Source organism: Rhineura floridana, chromosome 13 (genome assembly GCF_030035675.1).
Source record: "Rhineura floridana isolate rRhiFlo1 chromosome 13, rRhiFlo1.hap2, whole genome shotgun sequence".
Taxonomy (NCBI): Eukaryota; Metazoa; Chordata; class Lepidosauria; order Squamata; family Rhineuridae; genus Rhineura; species Rhineura floridana.
Window position 1 is genome coordinate 2,693,963 of NC_084492.1, and position 19,554 is coordinate 2,713,516.

A 19,554-nucleotide genomic window follows, 5' to 3' on the forward strand; every position below is an offset into this window, starting at 1 on the left:
ATGAGGCACCCCCAACACCAAGCGCCTCCTTTTGCCACATGCTGGGGCCACCCCACGCTGCCTTCCTGTTCCTCAGTTCCTCAGCTCAGAGGCGAGGCGTGGCTTGCCTTGCCCCGTCCCTCAGGTTCCGGGCACCGCAGCCAGCCAGGTTCTCTCCGCCCCTGCCGCGGCCTGCTGTGGAAAAAGCGGCTCCGCCTCCTGCCCGGCCTCCTTCCGGCTTCCCGCAGCCCGAGGCCGCCGCGACGACTGTGGGTGCCACCTCGCTTCGTCTCGCCTGCCGCCATGGCGCTCCTGCATTCCTTCGCCGGCAGCCGCCTCCTCCTCCTCCCGCCCCCCTGCTTGGCTTCTCTCGCGGCCAGAGCCAGGTAACGCACCGCGAGGCCGGAGGGCCCCTGCTGGCTTGATTAGAGACACACCCAGCCCTCCCTCCGTGCCTGCCTGGAGGGGCCTCAGCTGAGAGCGCCTTCCAGCCCCCCCACGCGCCCTCGTCACGTGGGAACACGCGTGTCAGGCCGGCGAACGGGACCTGGGCCGGCCTTTCCTGAGGGAGAATTACGCTCGCGAGGTGGGCGAGCGCGGCTCAGGGCGGCGCCCCTTCGCGGGGGAGAGGGAGAGAGACGGGCCACCTTTTGTCCTTGGGGCGGTCCCATCGCTCACCTTAACGGCACGCGGCCGGCCGTGAAGGGAACCCGTGATTGGCTGCCGTGAAGGGCGGGAACGCAGGAGCCTTCTCGGATTGGTTGGGGAACGTCGGTGTGGCCTTGGACCTCGGTGCCCTTGGACAGAATTTGGAGGGCGGCCGCCCCCTTGTTCTGCTAATGTTCCTGTAACAAGCCACTTTCTCGTCCTATGTGTAACACTAGGGCTGTAATTCTGTACATGCTTCTCTGGGAGCAAGCCCCATTGAACCTCAGAGTAAACATAGATAGGAGTGTGCTGATGGAGTCATGCTGAGAGCTGCCAGAGTCCCAAGTTCACCTGGCCTATAACTGTCCTGACAGCTGAAACTGCTTTCACTCTTCCTTGTTTCTTTTAAAAGTCTGTATTAACAGTGTTTTTGTTTCTGCATAAGTTTGTAATTCTATTTATCACCATGCTGTTGGAAATCTTTCTCTTTTAATGATCACTTGTTGGACTATGATATCATTAGTGATGACACCAAATTGTTTGGGTTGGTAAAAAGAAAAAGGGGTTGTGAAGAGCTCCAGAAGGATTTCTGGGTGAATAAGTATTATAATGGAAATACAAGCAAGCCTAAAGTGATGCTCACTGGGGCAAAAATCCCAACTTCCCATATATACAGTAGGGCCCCACTTTACAGTGTTTCGCTTTACAGCATTCCACTAATACAGTGGTTGTGAATTGTAGAAAGGTCCCGGTTTACAGCGCTTGTTCCGCTTTTACAGCGGTTTTTTGCTGCCGGGCACCATTTTGGTCAATGTAAGTCAATGGGATCCACTTTACAGTGGTTTTCGCTTTACGGCGGGGGTCCGGAATGTAACCTGCTGTATGAGCAGGGCCCTACTGTATCTGCGGCTTCTGAACTGACAATGGCTAACTAGGGAAAGAGATCTAGGGGTCATGGTAGAGAGCTTGGTGAAGTTGTTGACCTGCTATGCAGCGGGTGTGAAAAAGGCACACTTTCTGATGAGGAAAGCATTTGAAAATAAAACTGCCAATATCATTATACAGATCCATAGTTGGAATTCTGTCTACAGTTCTATTCATCGTGCTTCAGAAAGGATATTGTAGAGCTGGAAAAGGTTCAGAAAAGGGCAATCGGAATGGTCACTAGCTTACAACACTTGTGGCTTTTTAGTTTAGAACAAAGGAGAGGCAGGGGGAACATATAAGATTATGCATAGTGTGGAGAATATGGGTAGAGATAGGCCATCCAATGAAGCTGAATTTTGGAAGATTCCGGACAAATAAAAGAAAGTACTTCTTCACACAGTGTGTGGTTAAACGATGGAATTCACTTCCACTAGATGTGATGGGCACGCAGATAAACTATCAATGCCTATTAGCAGAGTTGATTTGATTTAAATCACTAGTGAGGGAGATTCTATTTAATCATCATTTTCCAGTAGAACTACATGTTCAAAGATACAGGTTTCATTAGAAGGTAGGTACACCTTCTAATGTGTGCCTAAGCAATTATTCTGAATTATTTTCAGAATAATTTTCATCAAAAATGGGATTATATTTTGATCATTTTAATACTAAAGCAGAATGAATTTGTGGAGTCAATCAGGAGATGAACCAGCTTCAACTGTGATTAATCATGATATTTTTGTCAAGATGTGCCACAATCGCTACCACCAAACAAACTTTTAATTGTACTAATAAGATTTTTATTTTTCTGGTTTGTTTTCTTCAGCAAATAACAACATTAAAGAAACATGAACACAGATATTTGAATGGTCTATTTCTTCAGTTTTTGGATAAATGTAAAGTTCTTTTAAAAAATAAAATTTAGGCAATTTCAGCCAAGTCGACATGAGAAACTTAAAATATATTTCACTTGCAGTGGTGGTTGAAGAAGGGCTTTGGCTGATGCTCTTCTTGTGCAAGCAGGGCTTGTGTGGAAGGACATGCTGTGACATGGAGAAGTATTAAGGCATTAATGTGAGGCTGCTCTTCTCTTGACCTCTTGCCCACTGGCATGCTCAAAGCATTGGCCCAGAAGTTGCTTGTCCCAGTTGCTTATACTTAGGATTAGATTGACCATGGTCAACTCTGTTGCTCCTGGTAGCCACTCTGTTTGTCTGTTCGTTTATTGAATTAAAATATTTCTGTCTCATAGTGGTGCACTCAGGGTGGCTCACAATGCAATCGTACACAGTAACTAGAAACACAATGAACCATTAAAATATAGTTAACAATTCAAGGAGGGTGATATTAAAAGGGAACTAAAGAGGACAAACTAGAAAGGGGCGCAAAAATAAAATCCGTTTCAGGCTATACCTTCAGTACCTCCCAAAGGCTCTTTACCTGCGGCTGCCATGCAGAGGGATGTGTGTAGGTGTGCACTCAAGCTGCTGCTGTTGCCTAAGAGAGCCGCCTTCCCTCAGCCTAGAATTGCAGGCAGCTTGTTGTGGAAACAAGTACTACATATAAACCCCAAAGCAGGCCTGACATGCAGAACAGAGCAACAATTCTCAGCGTATTTTAACCATCAGTCCCTCTTCCCAGGGAACTCTGGGAATTGCACCTCTGTTAGGGGAATAGGGGCCTCCTCACAACTCTCACCCTTCACAAGCTACAGTTCCTGGGGTGCTTTGAGAGAAGCCATGGCTGTTGTGTAAGAGAGCTTTAAATGTCTGGAGTGGATGTGGCCTTGGACTGATCAGTAGCGTTGTGTGACCCATTTCCTTGTAAGGGCATGAAGTTAGGGGCATATACAAATGCTTTCTGTTGGTGTTGCAGTTCCTGGTGGTCTCATGTGGAGATGGGGCCCCCTGATCCTATTCTGGGAGTGACCGAAGCCTTCAAGCGAGACACCAACAGTAAGAAGATGAACCTGGGAGTTGGGGCTTACCGAGACGACAACGGAAAGCCATACGTCTTGAATTGTGTCCGCAAAGTAAGCATAGGCATCAGCTTCTGCTTCCTCTCGTGCCAATTAAGACCACGTGTGGGCTTGGCTAGACTGGCTGTGTGGGATGTGTGTGGCAGTCGAGGGAGTTGCGGTACATGCCACACCCCAGCAGCACAAATTGTGTTTGCAGCTTGGCTGGTTGCTACTCCAGTCAGATGCTTTAACAAAATGAAAAGCCAGAGCCAGATCTCTTCTCTGTGCCAAAGTAACGCTGCCTTAGATGCCCTTGGAACCATCCCAGCGTGGCCCAGACTAGAACTTTGTTAAGTACCTGGTGGGTTGCAATAGACGAACTGAATATTTAGATAAGATGATGAGGGATGAGTCTTGACAGGCCAAGAGAAAGTGTGGCTGCTACAACCATAAAAGGGAAGAGTGGAGTTTGAATTGGATGTGTGTGTGTGGCATGAAGTGCTGCTGCTTGACTCTTTCTGCACTGGAAATCTAAAGAGCGAGTGAGCAGCGACAGCTAGGAGGAACGGCGTAGAGCACCACTTGCAAGGATTTTGAGGGAGCACTGAAGATGGGTCTGAGCTGATGAGTGAGAAATGGGTGCAATGTGCTAGATGTTGAGTACTTGCTGCTAAAGCTCCAGGATGAGTAGTTGAAAAACTTGCTGGTTCTTTGTATGAAACAAGGATAATCCTGCAGAGGTAGGCAGGTGCAGGTGCATGCACGCCCTCCCTTTAAGTGAATGGGAGTTGCCTTTCCTCTTAATATCTGGAGAAAACAAATGAGAAAATATTATGTATTCTCTCTAGGCAGAAGCCGAGATAGCTGCGAAGAAGTTGGACAAGGAATACTTGCCCATTGCTGGTCTGGCAGAGTTCAACAAGGCATCAGCTGAGCTGGCTTTGGGGGAAACAAATGAGGTTATTCAGAGCGGTCGGGTAAGGAGCCAAGTTCAAGGTTATCATGTGCATTCCTTAATACTGTATCCAAGTAATAGACTCTTACGCTAGCAACTTTCAAACTTTCTACCGAAAGGGAACTCTTTCCACACTGACATATGCTGAGGACCCACTGAGTGCTGCACAGGATGTGAAATGTTCAAAGATGGGCAGCTGGCTCACAAAGAGCACTGGCTGGGCCTCATGATCACCCTTGCAGATGGAGTATTCCCCTAGATCATACTCCAGGATTACTATGTCTGTGCGTTGCAGGGAATGGACAAAGCTGTCTCTCCCCCCCCCCCCTCCAAAAAAGCCCCGGTCATCTCTAACTGATCTTTCTTGTTGAGGAATGCCTGATAAGTCCTAGAGCACTATTTGAAAAACCAGTGCCCTACACCAGTGACACTTGTAGCACAGGAAGGCAGATGTCCTCCCCTGTAAGTGATTGGTTCATTGTTGGCAGCAGAGTTGATTTCAGACCAAGGCTTGCGCCTTGCTATTTCTGGACCCCAGCACAATGTTTTGGAACATACACAGCCTCTCCCTGTGCCATTCAACTTGGGAGTTACTGTAAGGAACTGGAAATGCAAGCAACACCATATCATATTCTCTAGCGCCTGTGCTGGATCCTAGTCCAGAATTTGATTCCTTATTTTAAAGCAAGATTCTAGCCTCTCATGGCTATGAGCATGTTGGAAACATGTGTGCTGTGTTTTCTGATACCCGAAAGAGAACCTTGGCCAGGAGCCCAAAATTTCTTCCTCAGTTGCTTTGGCCCCTCTGTTCTGCCTTGACCCCAACTCATCCTCTCCCTTGGACATGCTAAAAGACTGAATTCTGCAAGAACTGAGATATTGTCATTGGAATAAATCATAACAACTGGGTCAGTTTCAGAGCCTGGAAAAGTTACTTTTTTGAACTACAACTCCCACCAGACCAATCCAGTGGCCATGCTGGCTGGGGTTGATGGGAGTTGTGGTTCAAAAAAAGTAACTTTTCAAAGCTCTGGTCAGTTTTATCTGCATAGGTCTGAGCTCAGTTTGAATTTCCTTGCTGCTGGAAAAGACTAGTCAAGAGGAAGAGACTCATGGGTGTCATGCACTACAGCCACCAAACTGGCCTCCCTTGCAGTCCCAGGACCCATTTCCCCACCCAGGGCAATTGATCCTGGCAAAATATCTCCCCTTGCCAAGGTGGAGCAATCCAACACCCAACCCTGCAAGGTAGGTAGACTGCCACCATCCCTTAGTCCAATTAACCACTCTGAGTCAGGGGAAACCCAGAGCCCAGAAATAACTCTGCCAGGGATTCCAAAAGACAAGAGCCAAACAGGCGCTCCTCGTCCCAGAGCCCCAGGCAAACCCAACACCCAGTAATCCGTGGCCAAGGTACCAGATTCAGAGCCAGATTTCCCCTCCTGCAAAGAACACACATGGGTAAATAAGAAGTAGCTTTATTGAACATAATTATAAGTGCACAATTAATAGCAGCAAAATGGTCCCTTAAAACCCACACACAAAACAGGGCCGGGTAAAATACAAACAGACAAAGAGTTCTATCACAAAACAAAATAACAAAACTAACTAACCTATTCTACTTACTGAAGAGGTAGTTGTTGCAAAGTCCTCAGAGAGGCATAGTATGAATAGTGAATGGCGGTGGAACCCACACGGACATCCACCTATAGGCAAGATGGATTCCAGGGGAACAAAGCCTAAAGCTTTTCTCCTATACTTAAGGTAAAATCCCTAGTAACAGACCACACTAATTAGCCAATTGGGGTTTTCTCATGATGTAATTCTTCTTCAGGTCTTCATGCCTAACAAGCACATCCGCCCCTCCATTCTCAGGCCAAGCTGACCTTGGTACTAGTCTCCCAGAAGATTAGCAGGTGTCTTCAAAGATTTTCTAATTAGCTGCAGCTGCTGAGGAATGAAACAGCAAATTTTTCCACTCACACAAAGGCCTCATTTCTAAACAAGATTAAATCCCACAATTCTTTGCATGAGAGCCATGTTACATTAAAGCTTTCTGACAAGTTCTTGACAGTGGGTATCTAACTTGGAAGGGCCGCTGAAATGAATGGCTTCATTTCATGCTCGTCCGATTACTTGAGTTGAGTGCTATTAACACTAATACTCTGCTCATTGTTGAAGTCTTGGCATGTATTTCAGTTTTAACAGACAGTGCTGTCTTTAGAACCATTGACAAACTCTTTTTATTTCTCATTCTTTCTTACTCAATTCTTGAGCAGGAAGGATTATTGACCATATTGCACACAGGTGTCTTTTCCTGCTGCTCTTTCCTGGTGCCCTTAAAGTTTTGGGTCAAGGGCTTCACCTGTAAAATGGACAGATTATGACAGGTGCTGAGTTCCCACAACCATTGGATTATTTATGTTTTTTGTTTGAGTGTTTGGATGTCTCATGTGCCTGTTGATTGTTCTTTCAGTATGTCACCGTGCAGACAATTTCTGGAACAGGATCTTTAAGAATTGGTGCCAACTTCTTGGTGAGTGCTTATTTAATTCTATCATCACAAACATGAGGAGATACTTGGGATATAGCTTTGCCATACATCTCTTGATTTGACGGTGGTGCCTGGCTTTGGAACTATTCAAATGCTCCTATATGCTTGTCTCCTTTTCTTGGTACAGCAACGATTCTTCAAGTTCAGCCGTGATGTGTACCTCCCCAAACCATCCTGGGGGAATCACACCCCCATCTTCAGAGATGCTGGGATGCAACTGCAAAGCTACCGGTACTATGATCCCAAAACCTGTGGCTTTGACTTCTCTGGAGCCTTGGACGACATCTCTGTAAGTTGACATCTGAGGGTGAGCAGATGGGCAAAGGTCATGGAAGCTTTTTGGTGGGGTTTTGTTTGTTTGATTTTGGAGTGGTGGTTGTGTGGCCTTCTCTCTAAGGGTACTTCAGCTGTGGAGCTCCCTCCCCCTGGAGCTGTGGGATGGCCGCAGTTTTAGAGGAATCCAGCTACTTAGTGAAAACTTGCACTGCTTTTTTCTAACTTTTGGAGGCTATGTAAGATTTTGAGCCTTGAGTCTGTTTTGTATTATAGTGTCTGTCTGTCTTTGATGCTTTATTGCTCTTGTTTTGTGTTTCTGTGGCTTTTGACAATGGCTTCATTTGTTGTAGAAATGGCTTTGAAGTCATTTGGACTAAATCAATAACAAGGGCTCATTTTTCTCACTCTTTTTATGCAAGAAAATCCCAGAAAAGAGTATTGTTCTCTTCCATGCATGTGCTCACAACCCAACTGGAGTGGACCCTCGGCCAGAGCAGTGGAAGGAGCTGGCAGCAGCGGTGAAGGTGAGGGGGTGAGGCCAGGATAGCAGGAGTCTGAGGAGGGGCTTCTCTGTGTGCAGTTCTGAGAGCCGTCCAGGATGCGCTTCCACCAGAGCACTTTCTCAGCAGCCCTTCACTTAGTGTGGTGCTTGTCCTGCTGTTGCGCCTTGAGCAGTGGGGTCTTGTTCTTCTCTCGGAATTTATTGTGCAGCTGGATTGCCCTTTGTTTTGTGTCTCGGCCTGTTACTTGGTTTTTAAAAAATCTAATTTGATTTGATTTTTTTAAAAAAATGCTAAATATTGCATATAAAAAACAGGATTTATGATAGAAAATAACATGTTTTTATCATTTAAGTATGCTGTGCATTTATAGCACAAAGCAACTGTTCTGTCTAAGATCTGCTGATTAAGAGGTATACTGTCTCTATCAATGGAGGTTCCAGTCCTGGTTACCATAGTTAAGAAGTGACCAATAGTTCATATATTACAGCATCCTGTTCCTAGCAGTGGCTGGCCACTCATGCAGAGAAGCCCAGAAACTTTATGTCCCTCAAACTGGTGGTTGTTGCAGGCCCTGTTTTTTAAAGATGTGGTACATAACCACATTTACCCGGTATTTTTCCTGGAGTGGGCAAAGAATGTGGAATTGCTTTGGTTGTGCAGAGTGAGGTTGCACCCCCAAGATAAAAAGAATCTAACATGTCTAGGAAAAGTGGTGTATCAAGAGTGGCTAAGAGACTGAGCTATGAATTGGTGAGTCCCCAGTTCAAATCTTGCCTCTTCCCTGAGCTCACGATGCGGCCTTAAGCAAACCACTCTTCTTTCAGCCTTGCCCTCCCAGCCTACAGTATTGGAATTGCAGAGTTTTTGTAAGGATTACAACGGAACAAAATGTTATGTGGTGATATAAATGCTAATCATTATGACTGTTCCATGGGGCCACCTCTAATCCAGCAGCCTCTCCACAGCTTATTCCTCCCAGGGATCCTGGGGCTAGAGGGGGAAGCTTGGGGAGAACGAGCAGATCTGCATGCACATTTAGAGGGAAGCCCCTTGGACTGAGGCAGACCGGGCAAGAGATTTGTGGAACTCTGGTGAAAATCAGAACACTGAGTAGGAAGCTATCCAGAGCATCCCTGTCAGGTGCTTCACCCAATCCAGCGAGGAAGTTCCATATTTCTGTGTGTGTTTCCTTCCACCCCCCAGTGGTAGGCGGCTCCAACAGTAACATTTTCCTAATGCATCTTCTAAATACATATCACAGCAGTCTGTCTAATCAGGCACGCCATCGAGCAGGCACATCTCCTTCAGATGTTTCTTTGTTGTTCTCTGAGTGTTCATGTACTGCTTCAGTGCCCTGCTGTCTTGCTGCACGTTGGGTCCTGTTTACACAAGATCTTCCCTCTAAGGTGTTGGCAATATTCTTGCTAATTGACCTGAGGGGCCACCCACGTGCAGCTTCTGGCAGGGCTGCTCCTTGGAGCTCATGGCTTGATCTTGACCTGTCCTGATGTGGAGGTCTTCATGGATCAGGCAAGTGCTGCTGCACTGTGTTGGGTTTCTATCAGTGGGATGTCACTTTCTGCAGCTTAACATCTCTGTGTTGTGTCCGATTGCTCAGACCTAGTAAGAGTCTCAATAGTCCTGCTGCTTGGCCAGGCTTGCATTCCATTCCTTGCTCACCAAGGAGCGTAGGACGCTTCTTTATACCAAAACACACAAACACACAAAACACACAAACCTAGTTCAGTATTGTCTGCAGTGACTGGCAGTGGGTCTCCAGGGTTACAGACAGGGCTCTCTCCCTGCCTTACCTGGAGATGCCGGGGACTGAACCTGGGGCCTTCTGTACACCGGGCAGATATTCTCCCACTGAGCTATGGCCTTAGACAAGTCAGCCTAGGAGTAGAGCTGTGGCTCAATGGCAGAGCATCTGCCTGGAATGCAGAAGGTCAGTCCCCAGCGGCATCTTCAGGGAGGGTTGGGAGAGACTCCCTGCCTGAAATCCTAGAGAGCCACTGCCAGTCAGTGTGGACAACTGAACGAGATGGATTAGGCAGCCTCCTGTGTTCCTAACCTCTGTTGTTAGGCAACCTGCAAACATGCAGTTGCTCTGTCCTTTCTGAGAAAGCTCACTAGTTGATGGGAAGCTCCATCTCTTAGCCTTTGTTAATGAGGTGTGGGTTTAAATGTGTTGGGTTTTAGCCTTTTGAAGTGCTGCTCTAGAAATACTTAGGGAAACCTGAAGGTGGCATTTATTTCCCAGCAATAGAGCCAACCTTGGAGAAGGTTCACTGAGCTATGTTCCCAACTTCAACATGTTCCAAACAAGTCAGAATATTTGGAACTGTCTGGCAAACTATGAATACTCAGTCTTGCTCTGGCATATTTCTCAAGCCTTCGCTAACCTGGTGCCCTCTAAACCTTTGGGACTACAACACTGGCAGGGCTGATGTGAGTTGTAGCCCAAAACATCTGGACGGCACCAGGTTGGCAAAGGCTGTCCTACGGTATTGCAATGCCTGAAGGGACTCCAGACTTCCTGTCGTCAGGGAACCTTTTTCCACGCTGACTTTATTTAGAAAAAAATAAACTGCTTTATAAAAATCTTTCTATGGGTTTTTATATAAAACTATTATCAATAATACACTGATAAAATGAGCAAATATTAAAAATTAAAGTTTCCTTGTAAATGAAGGTTTGCTGCAGGCCATCCCAGGGTGCAATCTGGATGAAGTTGCCTTTGACAGCCAGAGTGCTCCCAAGGACACAGCCAACAATTCCCATTGAGATCCAGTTGTCTCAGAATATGAGTGACGCTCTATCTGACCGCACAATGGGCTGTTCCATTCTTCATAGATGCCGTTAGGAAGGTGTATTGCCGTTTTAAGCTGAGATGGCCTCTCTTCTCTTCCAGAAAAGGAACCTCTTTGCATTTTTTGACATGGCTTACCAAGGCTTTGCCAGTGGGGACATAAACAGAGATTCCTGGGCTGTCCGCCACTTCATTGAACAAGGCATTAATGTTGTGCTGTCCCAGTCGTATGCAAAGAACATGGGCCTTTATGGTAAGCCCTTACGTCCAGGGTCTGTTTTCCCTCAGTGGGAGGGAAAAGCTGTTCAGGAGATTAAAGATTTTGCTGGGTGCTTTCACTTTCCAGTTAATGAGTGAAAGGTCTGGGTAGGACTAGAGGCAAAAGGAGCATGCTGTTTGATTGAGTTTGGACTTTTGACCACACTTCAATTTTAGGGATGATCCCAGGTTGGGAATGGAAAGGCAGGGGCATTAGAGAAAGCAAGCCAAGAGCTCTGCTTATGATCAAAGAGAGGTTGCTATGATTTGGAGTGAGCATTTTGTCAAAAGAGAACACCTTGAAAACAATGCAGTGATTACTAGGAGCCAACATGGATTTATGAAGAATAAATCCTGCTATACTAATCTTATCTTGTTTTTTGATTGGGTAACTTCCCTTGTAGACTGTGGGAATGCTGTGGACATAATATATCTCAATTTCAGCAAAGCTTTTGACAAAGTGCCCCATGATATTCCAATTAGCAAGCTAGCTAAATGTGGGCTGGATGAAACAACTATCAGGTGGATCCACAGCTGGCTCCAGAATCGTACTCAAAGAGTGCTTATCAACGGTTCCTTCTCAAACTGGGTGGAAGTAACGAGTGGGGTACCACAGGGCTCTGTCCTGGGCCCAGTGCTCCTCAACATTTTTATTAACGACTTGGATGAGGAGGTACAGAGCATGCTTATCAAATTTACAGATGATACAAAATTGGGGGGGCATAGCTAATACTGTGGAAGACAAACAAAATTCAAAGGGACCTTGATAGGCTGGAGCGTTGGGCTGAAAACAACAGAATGCAATTCAACAGGGATAAATGCCAAGTTCTACACTTAGGAAAAAGAAATCAAATGCACAGTAATAAGATGGGGGATACTTGGCTCAGCAATACGACATGTGAGAAGGAACTTGGAATTGTTGTTGAATATGAATATGTCTGAATATGAGCCAACAGTGTGATGTGGCTGCAAAAAAGGCAAATGCTATAAGAACATAAGAAGAAGAGCCTGCTGGATCAGGCCAGTGGCCCATCTAGTCCAGCATCCTGTTCTCACAGTGGCCAACCAGGTGCCTGGGGGAAGCCCGCAAGCAGGACCCGAGTGCAAGAACACTCTCCCCTCCTGAGGCTTCCGGCAACTGGTTTTCAGAAGCATGCTGCCTCTGACCAGGGTGGCAGAGCACAGCCATCATGGCTAGTAGCCATTGATAGCCCTGTCCTCCATGAATTTGTCTAATCTTCTTTTAAAGCCGTCCAAGCTGGTGGCCATTACTGCATAATATTATATATTATATATTAGGCTGCATTAACAGAAGTATAGTTTCCAAACTGTGTGAAGTATTAGTTCCCTTCTATTCAGCACTGGTTAGGCCTCATCTTGAATACTGCATCCAGTTCTGGTCTCTGCACTTCAAGAAGGATGCAGACAAACTGGAACAGGTTCAGAGGAGGGCAACAAGGATGATCAGGGGACTGGAAACCAAGCCCTATGAGGAGAGACTGAAAGAACTGGGTGTATTAAGCCTGGAGAAGAGAAGACTGAGGGGAGATACGATAGCACTCTTCAAGTACATGAAAGGTTGTCACATAGAGGAGGGCCGGGATCTCTTCTCAATCATCCCAGAGTCCAGGACACGGAATAATGGGCTCGAGTTGCAGGAAGCCAGATTTCGACTGGACATCAGGAAAAACATCCTGTTAGAGCCATATGACAATGGAACCAATTACCTAGAGAGGTAGTGGGCTCTCCGACACTGGAGGCATTCAAGAGGCAGCTGGACAGCCATCTGCCGGGAATGCTTTGATTTGGGTTCCTGCATTGCGCAGGGGGTTGGACTTGATGGCCTTATAGGCCCCTTCCAACTCTACTACTCTATGATTCTATGAATTTCTGTAACTGTCCAGTTTATCTAGACAGCCACCCAGTGTGTGACTTCTCTCTTAGAGGACTCCACATGATGGGAGCCCCTGAATCAATGAGAGCAGCACTGGATGCTTGAGTGGAGTTGGGGGAGGGGGAGATCTGTTCCTTGCCTACTGGAAGTCCCCTTGTCCTGAGTCTGGTTTCTAAGCTCTTCTATATGTGCTCGCATTCTCTCTTGAGTTGTGAGGGTTAAAACCTTTTTATGGGGTGGGGGTGAATCTGGGGGTTACAAAATCCCCAATCCCTCCAGTGCAGGTACAGGTGCTGTAAAATCTGATTGCACTGTTCTAGTTTATTATCCTCTGTCTGGTGCCAAACACATAGTGGGCTCCCAAGCAACAAGCCCGTTCCCATCCAGGGGGATGACTCTCCTTTCAGGCAGAGAAGACTGAGCTGGGAGAAAGGGTTGGGGCTGATTAAAGAGCAGGCAAGGCTTGGACAAGGGGCTGGCTAGGGAAACGGAGGGGGAGGGCCTGATGGCATCTCTGTGCCTCTTCCAGGCAATGGAGACGCATGGCAAAAATGCACAGCAGAACAAGAGGGCCTGAGGCACAGCTACATTGCAGCTTGGCCTTTGTTTTCCAGGGGAGCGTGTAGGTGCCTTCACGGCGGTTTGCAAGGACTCCGATGAGGCCAAGAGAGTGGAGTCCCAGCTGAAGATTCTGATCCGGCCCATGTACTCCAACCCTCCCCTCAATGGGGCTCGGATAGCCTCCACCATCCTGAACAGCCCTGGCCTGCGAAAGGAATGGTAAGGCCTTCTGAAAGTGAAAGGCTGGCTGTGTGCTGTGAACAGGTAAACAGAAAAGGAAAGGAGAAGCCACCGAACCCTTGCTTGTGGGGTTACCACAGCGAACCAGAGTAGTCCTTCAAATTGGAGGGCAACCCCAAGCAAGCTTACTCTGCACAGTCTTGTTCTTGCTTGATGCCAAATCTTACACCAAAAGAAGCAACGCTGTGCCTTTCAGTAGCAGGTATATGGCTCAGGAATCTTCGCTTAGGTCTCCTTTTTCTGGTGAGGGGCAGAAACTTCTAAAGCTGGAATCCTCAGGAACCTGATAGTCATAGTGGGTGAAGGTGCTGGAATAAAATTCCGCAGGTTGCAAGGAGCTTGATTTTCCTGGACAGTCAACTGGGGGAACAAGATTGGGTTTCCTTTTAGCAGTTTTTCAGGCAGGACTGTACCATCTCATTTTTTTGTTTTCCAAACCCCTTCAGGGCATGATGGATAGTGAAGCCTCCTAGATTGTTCCTTCGGCCTTTCCTCCCATTTTCCTTTTATTGAACTCCACATCTGTCTGCTTCCCTGGCATAGGCTGGCAGAGGTGAAGGGGATGGCTGATCGAATTATTGGCATGCGCACCCAACTAGTGGAAAACCTGAAAAAAGAGGGCTCCTCTCATAACTGGCAGCACATCACTGACCAGATCGGCATGTTCTGCTTCACAGGACTGAAACCTGAACAGGTAAGTGAGGGACTGAGCCAGATGGGATGGAATGAGGGCTAGAAGAAGATACTTGGATCCCTTTACCTGCCCTCCCCCAAACAGTAACCTGAATTGATACAAAGGAATTTCATAGGTTTACCATGAGGGTAATAACACTTCAAGGGAATCCTTGTCACCACCTCTTTGATTCGTTTTGCTTTCGCCTAACAAGTCACTGAGAATTTAAACAGCATTAGTTGCTCTGGTTTTGGGGTTCTGTATGTGGGATTCCAGGTTGTGACATTTTGGTTGCCCTTTTATGAACCTTTGCCAGCTCTACAATATATTATGAAGGAGAAAAACGTTTCTGTATCCACTTTCTCCATACCATGTATAATTTTATATGTTTTCATTTATTTATTTGTTACATTTATATACCACCCCATAGCCTAAGCTCTCTGGGTGGTTTACAGCAATTAAAAACAATAAAAACAAATATACAAATTTTAAAACTCAAAAAACAATTTAAAAACACAATTTAAAATTTTTTTAAAAACAAAAAATATAAACAATTTTATCATGTCATCTCTGACTCACCTTATTCTCTGAACTAAAAAACCCTTGGCAAGCTCAGTTCCCCTGCATGGTGGCAGCCCATCATCAAATTACTCAATGTGCAATACTCATATGGGCCATTGCATATTGGATATGACATATTGATGGCAGATGACCTCTTACTTGCCTTTTCTCTAAACCAAAAAGTCTCAAATGTTGCAACCTTACTCACAGGGGAGTTGCTCCATTCCCTGGATCATTGTGTTTGTTATTATTTAATTATTGGCTGAGGAATAATTACTGGCTGAGCAGTGGGAGCTGTGTAGGGAGCCAGTAGCCACTGGCACTTAGGGAATGACAGCCTACCAGCTTCTGAGCATGCAATGGGATGCAGATGCTGCTTCTACATCCGTTGTTTTTGAGGAACACATATAAAAACAGCCAGGTGCTAGCCTCACCTGTTTTAGAAAGATAGGGATTTAGTGGTGGATTCCCGTGTTGATAAGAGCACTGTATGCTCTATGTTCACCGCCCAGAAAGCTATTGCTAGTCGGGCGGTATATAAATTAAATAAATAAATAAATAAAATAAAATAAATGATAAGAGCATCATACAGGAGTATGATGAGGGGAAGGGATACCTGTTTTTTAAAAAGCCCAGTATTAGTTTCATTTAGCTGAAATATAGGAGCCGCTGCCTTGAGTGCAGTTCTCAAGCGGCTTGGCTGGCTGGCTCTCTGGGCTGCCATTTCCTGAGAAGAGTTCGCTTGGGAGTTGCTTCCTGTACTGTGCTTTGCTTTCCAGGTGGAGCGGCTAACCAAGGAGTTCTCCATCTACATGACCAAGGATGGACGCATCTCCGTCGCAGGGGTCACTTCTGGCAATGTGGCTTACCTGGCCCACGCCATCCACCAAGTGTCCAAGTAAACCCAAGAACTGAGTTGGATGGACGGACTGGGAGGCCTTCCTTGCAGCGTTCTTTCGGCACTTTGACTTATCTGAGGGTGGGGGAGAGAGGAAGAGGTGGTGGCAGCAAGCAAAATGGTTATTTCCACAGCATCTCAGCAACATTTGGATGTCTTTCTCTAGTGGCATTGCTCTTCCCACCAGCACTGCTTGGCTCTAAACAAGGTCTGTGGAAGCGTGTTCTGCTCCTACCTTCAAAAGTATCCATGTGCAACTTTACTAAAAATGGATCCTTTAGTACTTTTAGAGGTTGTGGTAGATTTGGTGCAAATGCTTCAGTGAATATTTGCCTGCAAGCATTGTGTGGTGGCTACATCATAGGATTGGGTAGCAAACCTATGGCCCTCCAGATGGTGTTTGGTTACAACTCCCACCAGCCTTGTCCATTGGCCATGCTGGCTGGGGCTGATGGGAGATGGTGGGCCGGGGGATTCCCACCCCTGAGCTAGGTTAGGGTGACGAGCCTTTCCCTGCCCTGTGAACGTGGACAGGGATTTGGGAGTTCCACAGGGCCCTCCTCTTGCAGCGCAAAGGGCTGTGCTTCACAGGAACCATTCTCCCACAGAATCCTTCTGCCCACCCCTTCCAAGGAAGGCAAGCTAGGGTGGCATTTCCTTCCATTCGCTGGTGCCAGGAAATAACTCTTGGCTTTCTAGTTCTGCTTTCTCTAAAAGTTAAAAAAAGTGTCGCTTTAAATTGGCCTGCTGTAAGTGGACCTCAGTCCCTAGCACTGTGCCTCTGGGAACTTGGGTCATAAAGCTTGAAAGAAGTTGCTTCCTCTTTTTTTTTCTTCCTTGCCAAAAATCCTTCTCATTATTTCCATGCATAGACAGTTTGCTGACTCCAGCAGTTTGTTTCAATATCAAATTAAAGGCAGACAATAGCATAATATTTGAACTGCTCTCTGGCATCTTTGATTAGAATAAGGGAAACGTTAAATTGTGTTTAAGTTTTGGTCCTAGGCAGCCCTGCTGTGGTCTTGTTCTCTCCTAGAATCCTTTCTCACGCAATACTTTGCAGTCCTTAAGTGGGACTAACACTGTTTTATGAGAATGGAACAGCTTGCTGGTGCTTCTCCCCCCCCCCCATCTGAACCAGGAAATAGAATTTTGCCTTCTCTAAAATACTCCCTCAGTGCAGCTTGTCTTTGGCCCGGGTAGCTTCTGCTCTGTTCTTGCAACTCAGGTGTGCTCAGATCTACCACCTTTGTCAAAAGATCCACAAAAATGGAATGACAGATGTGTAAGTAGGGCAAGAATTAAGAAACAGTTACCCCCCACCCTAGCCCATGCAGGTGCATGTAAAACAGTTTCAATGAAAGTCATTTTCTGTGAAGCAGCCCTGAGAGAATGTTCTCATTATGAAAACACCACTCTTCTCCCTCCCCTCCTCCCCAGGTGACCAAGTGGAAAGGAGATGGCAGGTTGGCCCTTTGGGGAAAAGGGAGGCATTCTTCAGCTTTGGCAATTACCCAATGGAAACCTCACAGGTAACATAGTTGAGTCTGTGCTACCTGAATTTCTCCCTTCCTTTCTGACAGCCATCAGCTCTTAAGCCCCATTGTTGTGTTGGCCGAGTGTCAAAGCGAGCCCATTGTGCAGGGAGGGGCTGAGAGGGCAGCTAGAGCTGTTCCCATGGCCTGGCCAGTGGGAAGGTCTCATGCTCGTGACTTGCCTTTGCATCAAGCGGCCAGAGCAAAACTTGTAGAGGTAGAAATGAAAGGTGTTCATCTGTTGATTTCAAATACCACTGCCACCACCTGCTACTGCTCCCCTCTCCTGTGGTGTGTGTGCCTGCCCTGTCTGCCGTAACCAATCCACTTTAATGGTTAGTTGTGTGTTTCATTCTACGTGAATAGCAGATTTCCTTTTAAAGGCTAAAAATGAGTTTCCCGTTTGGTCAGCCACTAGAAAGCAGCAGTTATTCTTGCAGAGGGTTGCAGGGTTTTGCTGTCATTACTCAGCTGACAGAGTAGAGAACTGCACTTTGCTTATGTCAACAGCCCTTGTAGTCATCCTCTTTCAATTTGTTTGGCAGGACAGCCAAGGCAGCCCAATTCCCAAAGTCTCATTTTATTCTCCATGCTGCTGCTGTCCACTGAGAGATATGATTAGAAGATGGTCCTCATTTTTTGTGTGCTGTGGTTTTAGGCCAATTTTAGTTGCCTGATTGCTGTCTCCAACCTCACCTCAATAGAAAATCTTATGCCGTTCAGTAAAAAATCATGCTGGCCTTTGTGCACTCGGTCATTTCATTTAAAAAATAATAAAGCTGGTGTACGTCTGAACACTGCATATATAAGACTTTTTTATGGTGACCTGCTCAGGCCTGCATCCCACTATCTAAAACAGCCATCCATAATGGCTGTGCCTGCCAGCTGTGCTCCAGTCAGGCCTGGCATCATATGGCTGTGCTGCCCTGGTCTGACTGGAGTTGTCCAAAACATCTAGAGAGCACCAAGCAGAGCTTGGAGAAGTTACTTTTTTGAACTACAACTCCCATCAGCCCCAGCCAGCATGGGCACTGGATTGGGCTGATGGGAGTTGTAGTTCAAAAAAAGTAACTTTTCCAAGCTCTGGCACCAAGTTAGGGAAGGCTGATCAAAGTGCCCTGTGAAGTACCAGGGACAGGAAGGGAGATATGTAAAGTGGCTTATAGCCCAAACATGCCCCTTCCCAACCAATATACTGGTAGAGGATCATTTCCATTGCAGGAGAGCCTGAGGCGAAGAGGACCAGTCCCAAGCTGAACTGAGTCTGGCTTTACTGCATCCAAGACCAATGCTCATTATACATTGACCAGCATGTGTCAGTCTGAAATGTTAAGTAGAGGCCTCCCAAAAGCTACAGCTGGAGACGGCTTCTCCTGGATGCTTGGCTTTTAGGCTATGGGCACGCTAGTCACTTCAAAAGCAGCAAGAATGCTTTCTGTGGCTGTGTTTTGAAGCGATTGCCCTTAGCTGGACACACCTCCCTTCCCCACTGATGACTTCAGATATTTCAGGACCGCCCACAGCAAAGGGCCGGGCCCATCACTGGCTCAGCCTGAGACTACAGCAAAGTGTTTCCATTGGCCACACCTGGAGGGGCAGTGGGTTGATCTACCAATCAGCTGCAAAATCTGTCTGAAGCGGAATGGAAAAACAACAACAACTGGAGCTGATCTGAGCAGAATTTTGGAGTAAAAAAGGGGGCAGAGTTTGATTACCCCTATTTTCAGAAGAGGTTGAGACGCATTAGAACCGGCACAACAGTAAGTGCTTCTCTGCCCTTAGTCTGAGACTGTAAAGCAAGGCTTGTTTAAAACTTCCGTGTTCCGTGTTATGGGAAGGGCCCTAGCAGAGTAGTAGAGCATGCACAAGGTCCCAGTTTCAAGCCAGGGTAGTTCCAGGTGGGACTGTCTGCAGTCCCAGAGCAGCGGCCAAGCACTGTAGACTAGAGGAGCCAACGGTCTGTTTCAGCATGAAGCAGTTTTCTGTGTTCTGTGCTGCTAAGGCAGTTGATGGGACCTGCCCTCAGACGACTTCCTTGCTGGAAGGTGATCATGTCAGAGGCACAATGGAGTTGCCTGGGGGGGGGTGTCCTTTACAGCTGCTATGGGGAATGGGGTGAGTCCCTCTCCTTCCCATGGCAGCAACATCCTAGTAAAAGGGGAGAGGAAGCAGCATTGGGCATCAGGTATATTCCCCCCACTTGCCTTGTTCCTCCTCTATAACTATGACCTCATTGCTTGGCCATGCTAAAGTGTGACCAAGAGATGTTAGGGTTTCTATGCATGGCCTTTTGACAGGATCTTGCAAAATTCCTCATGCC

At 46.7% G+C, this 19,554-nt stretch overlaps 1 protein-coding gene across 1 annotated transcript; it reads left to right on the plus strand.

The window, feature by feature from the left end:
- On the plus strand, nt 1-18,029 carry GOT2 (glutamic-oxaloacetic transaminase 2). Its single transcript, XM_061593774.1, has 10 exons — nt 1-365; nt 3,430-3,586; nt 4,363-4,491; nt 6,946-7,005; nt 7,151-7,312; nt 7,719-7,823; nt 10,717-10,867; nt 13,381-13,546; nt 14,111-14,261; nt 15,581-18,029. The coding sequence occupies exons 1-10, from the start codon at nt 1-3 to the stop codon at nt 15,701-15,703; spliced, it is 1,569 nt and encodes a 522-aa protein (XP_061449758.1). The 3' UTR covers nt 15,704-18,029.
- Nucleotides 18,030-19,554: the final 1,525 nt, after the last annotated feature.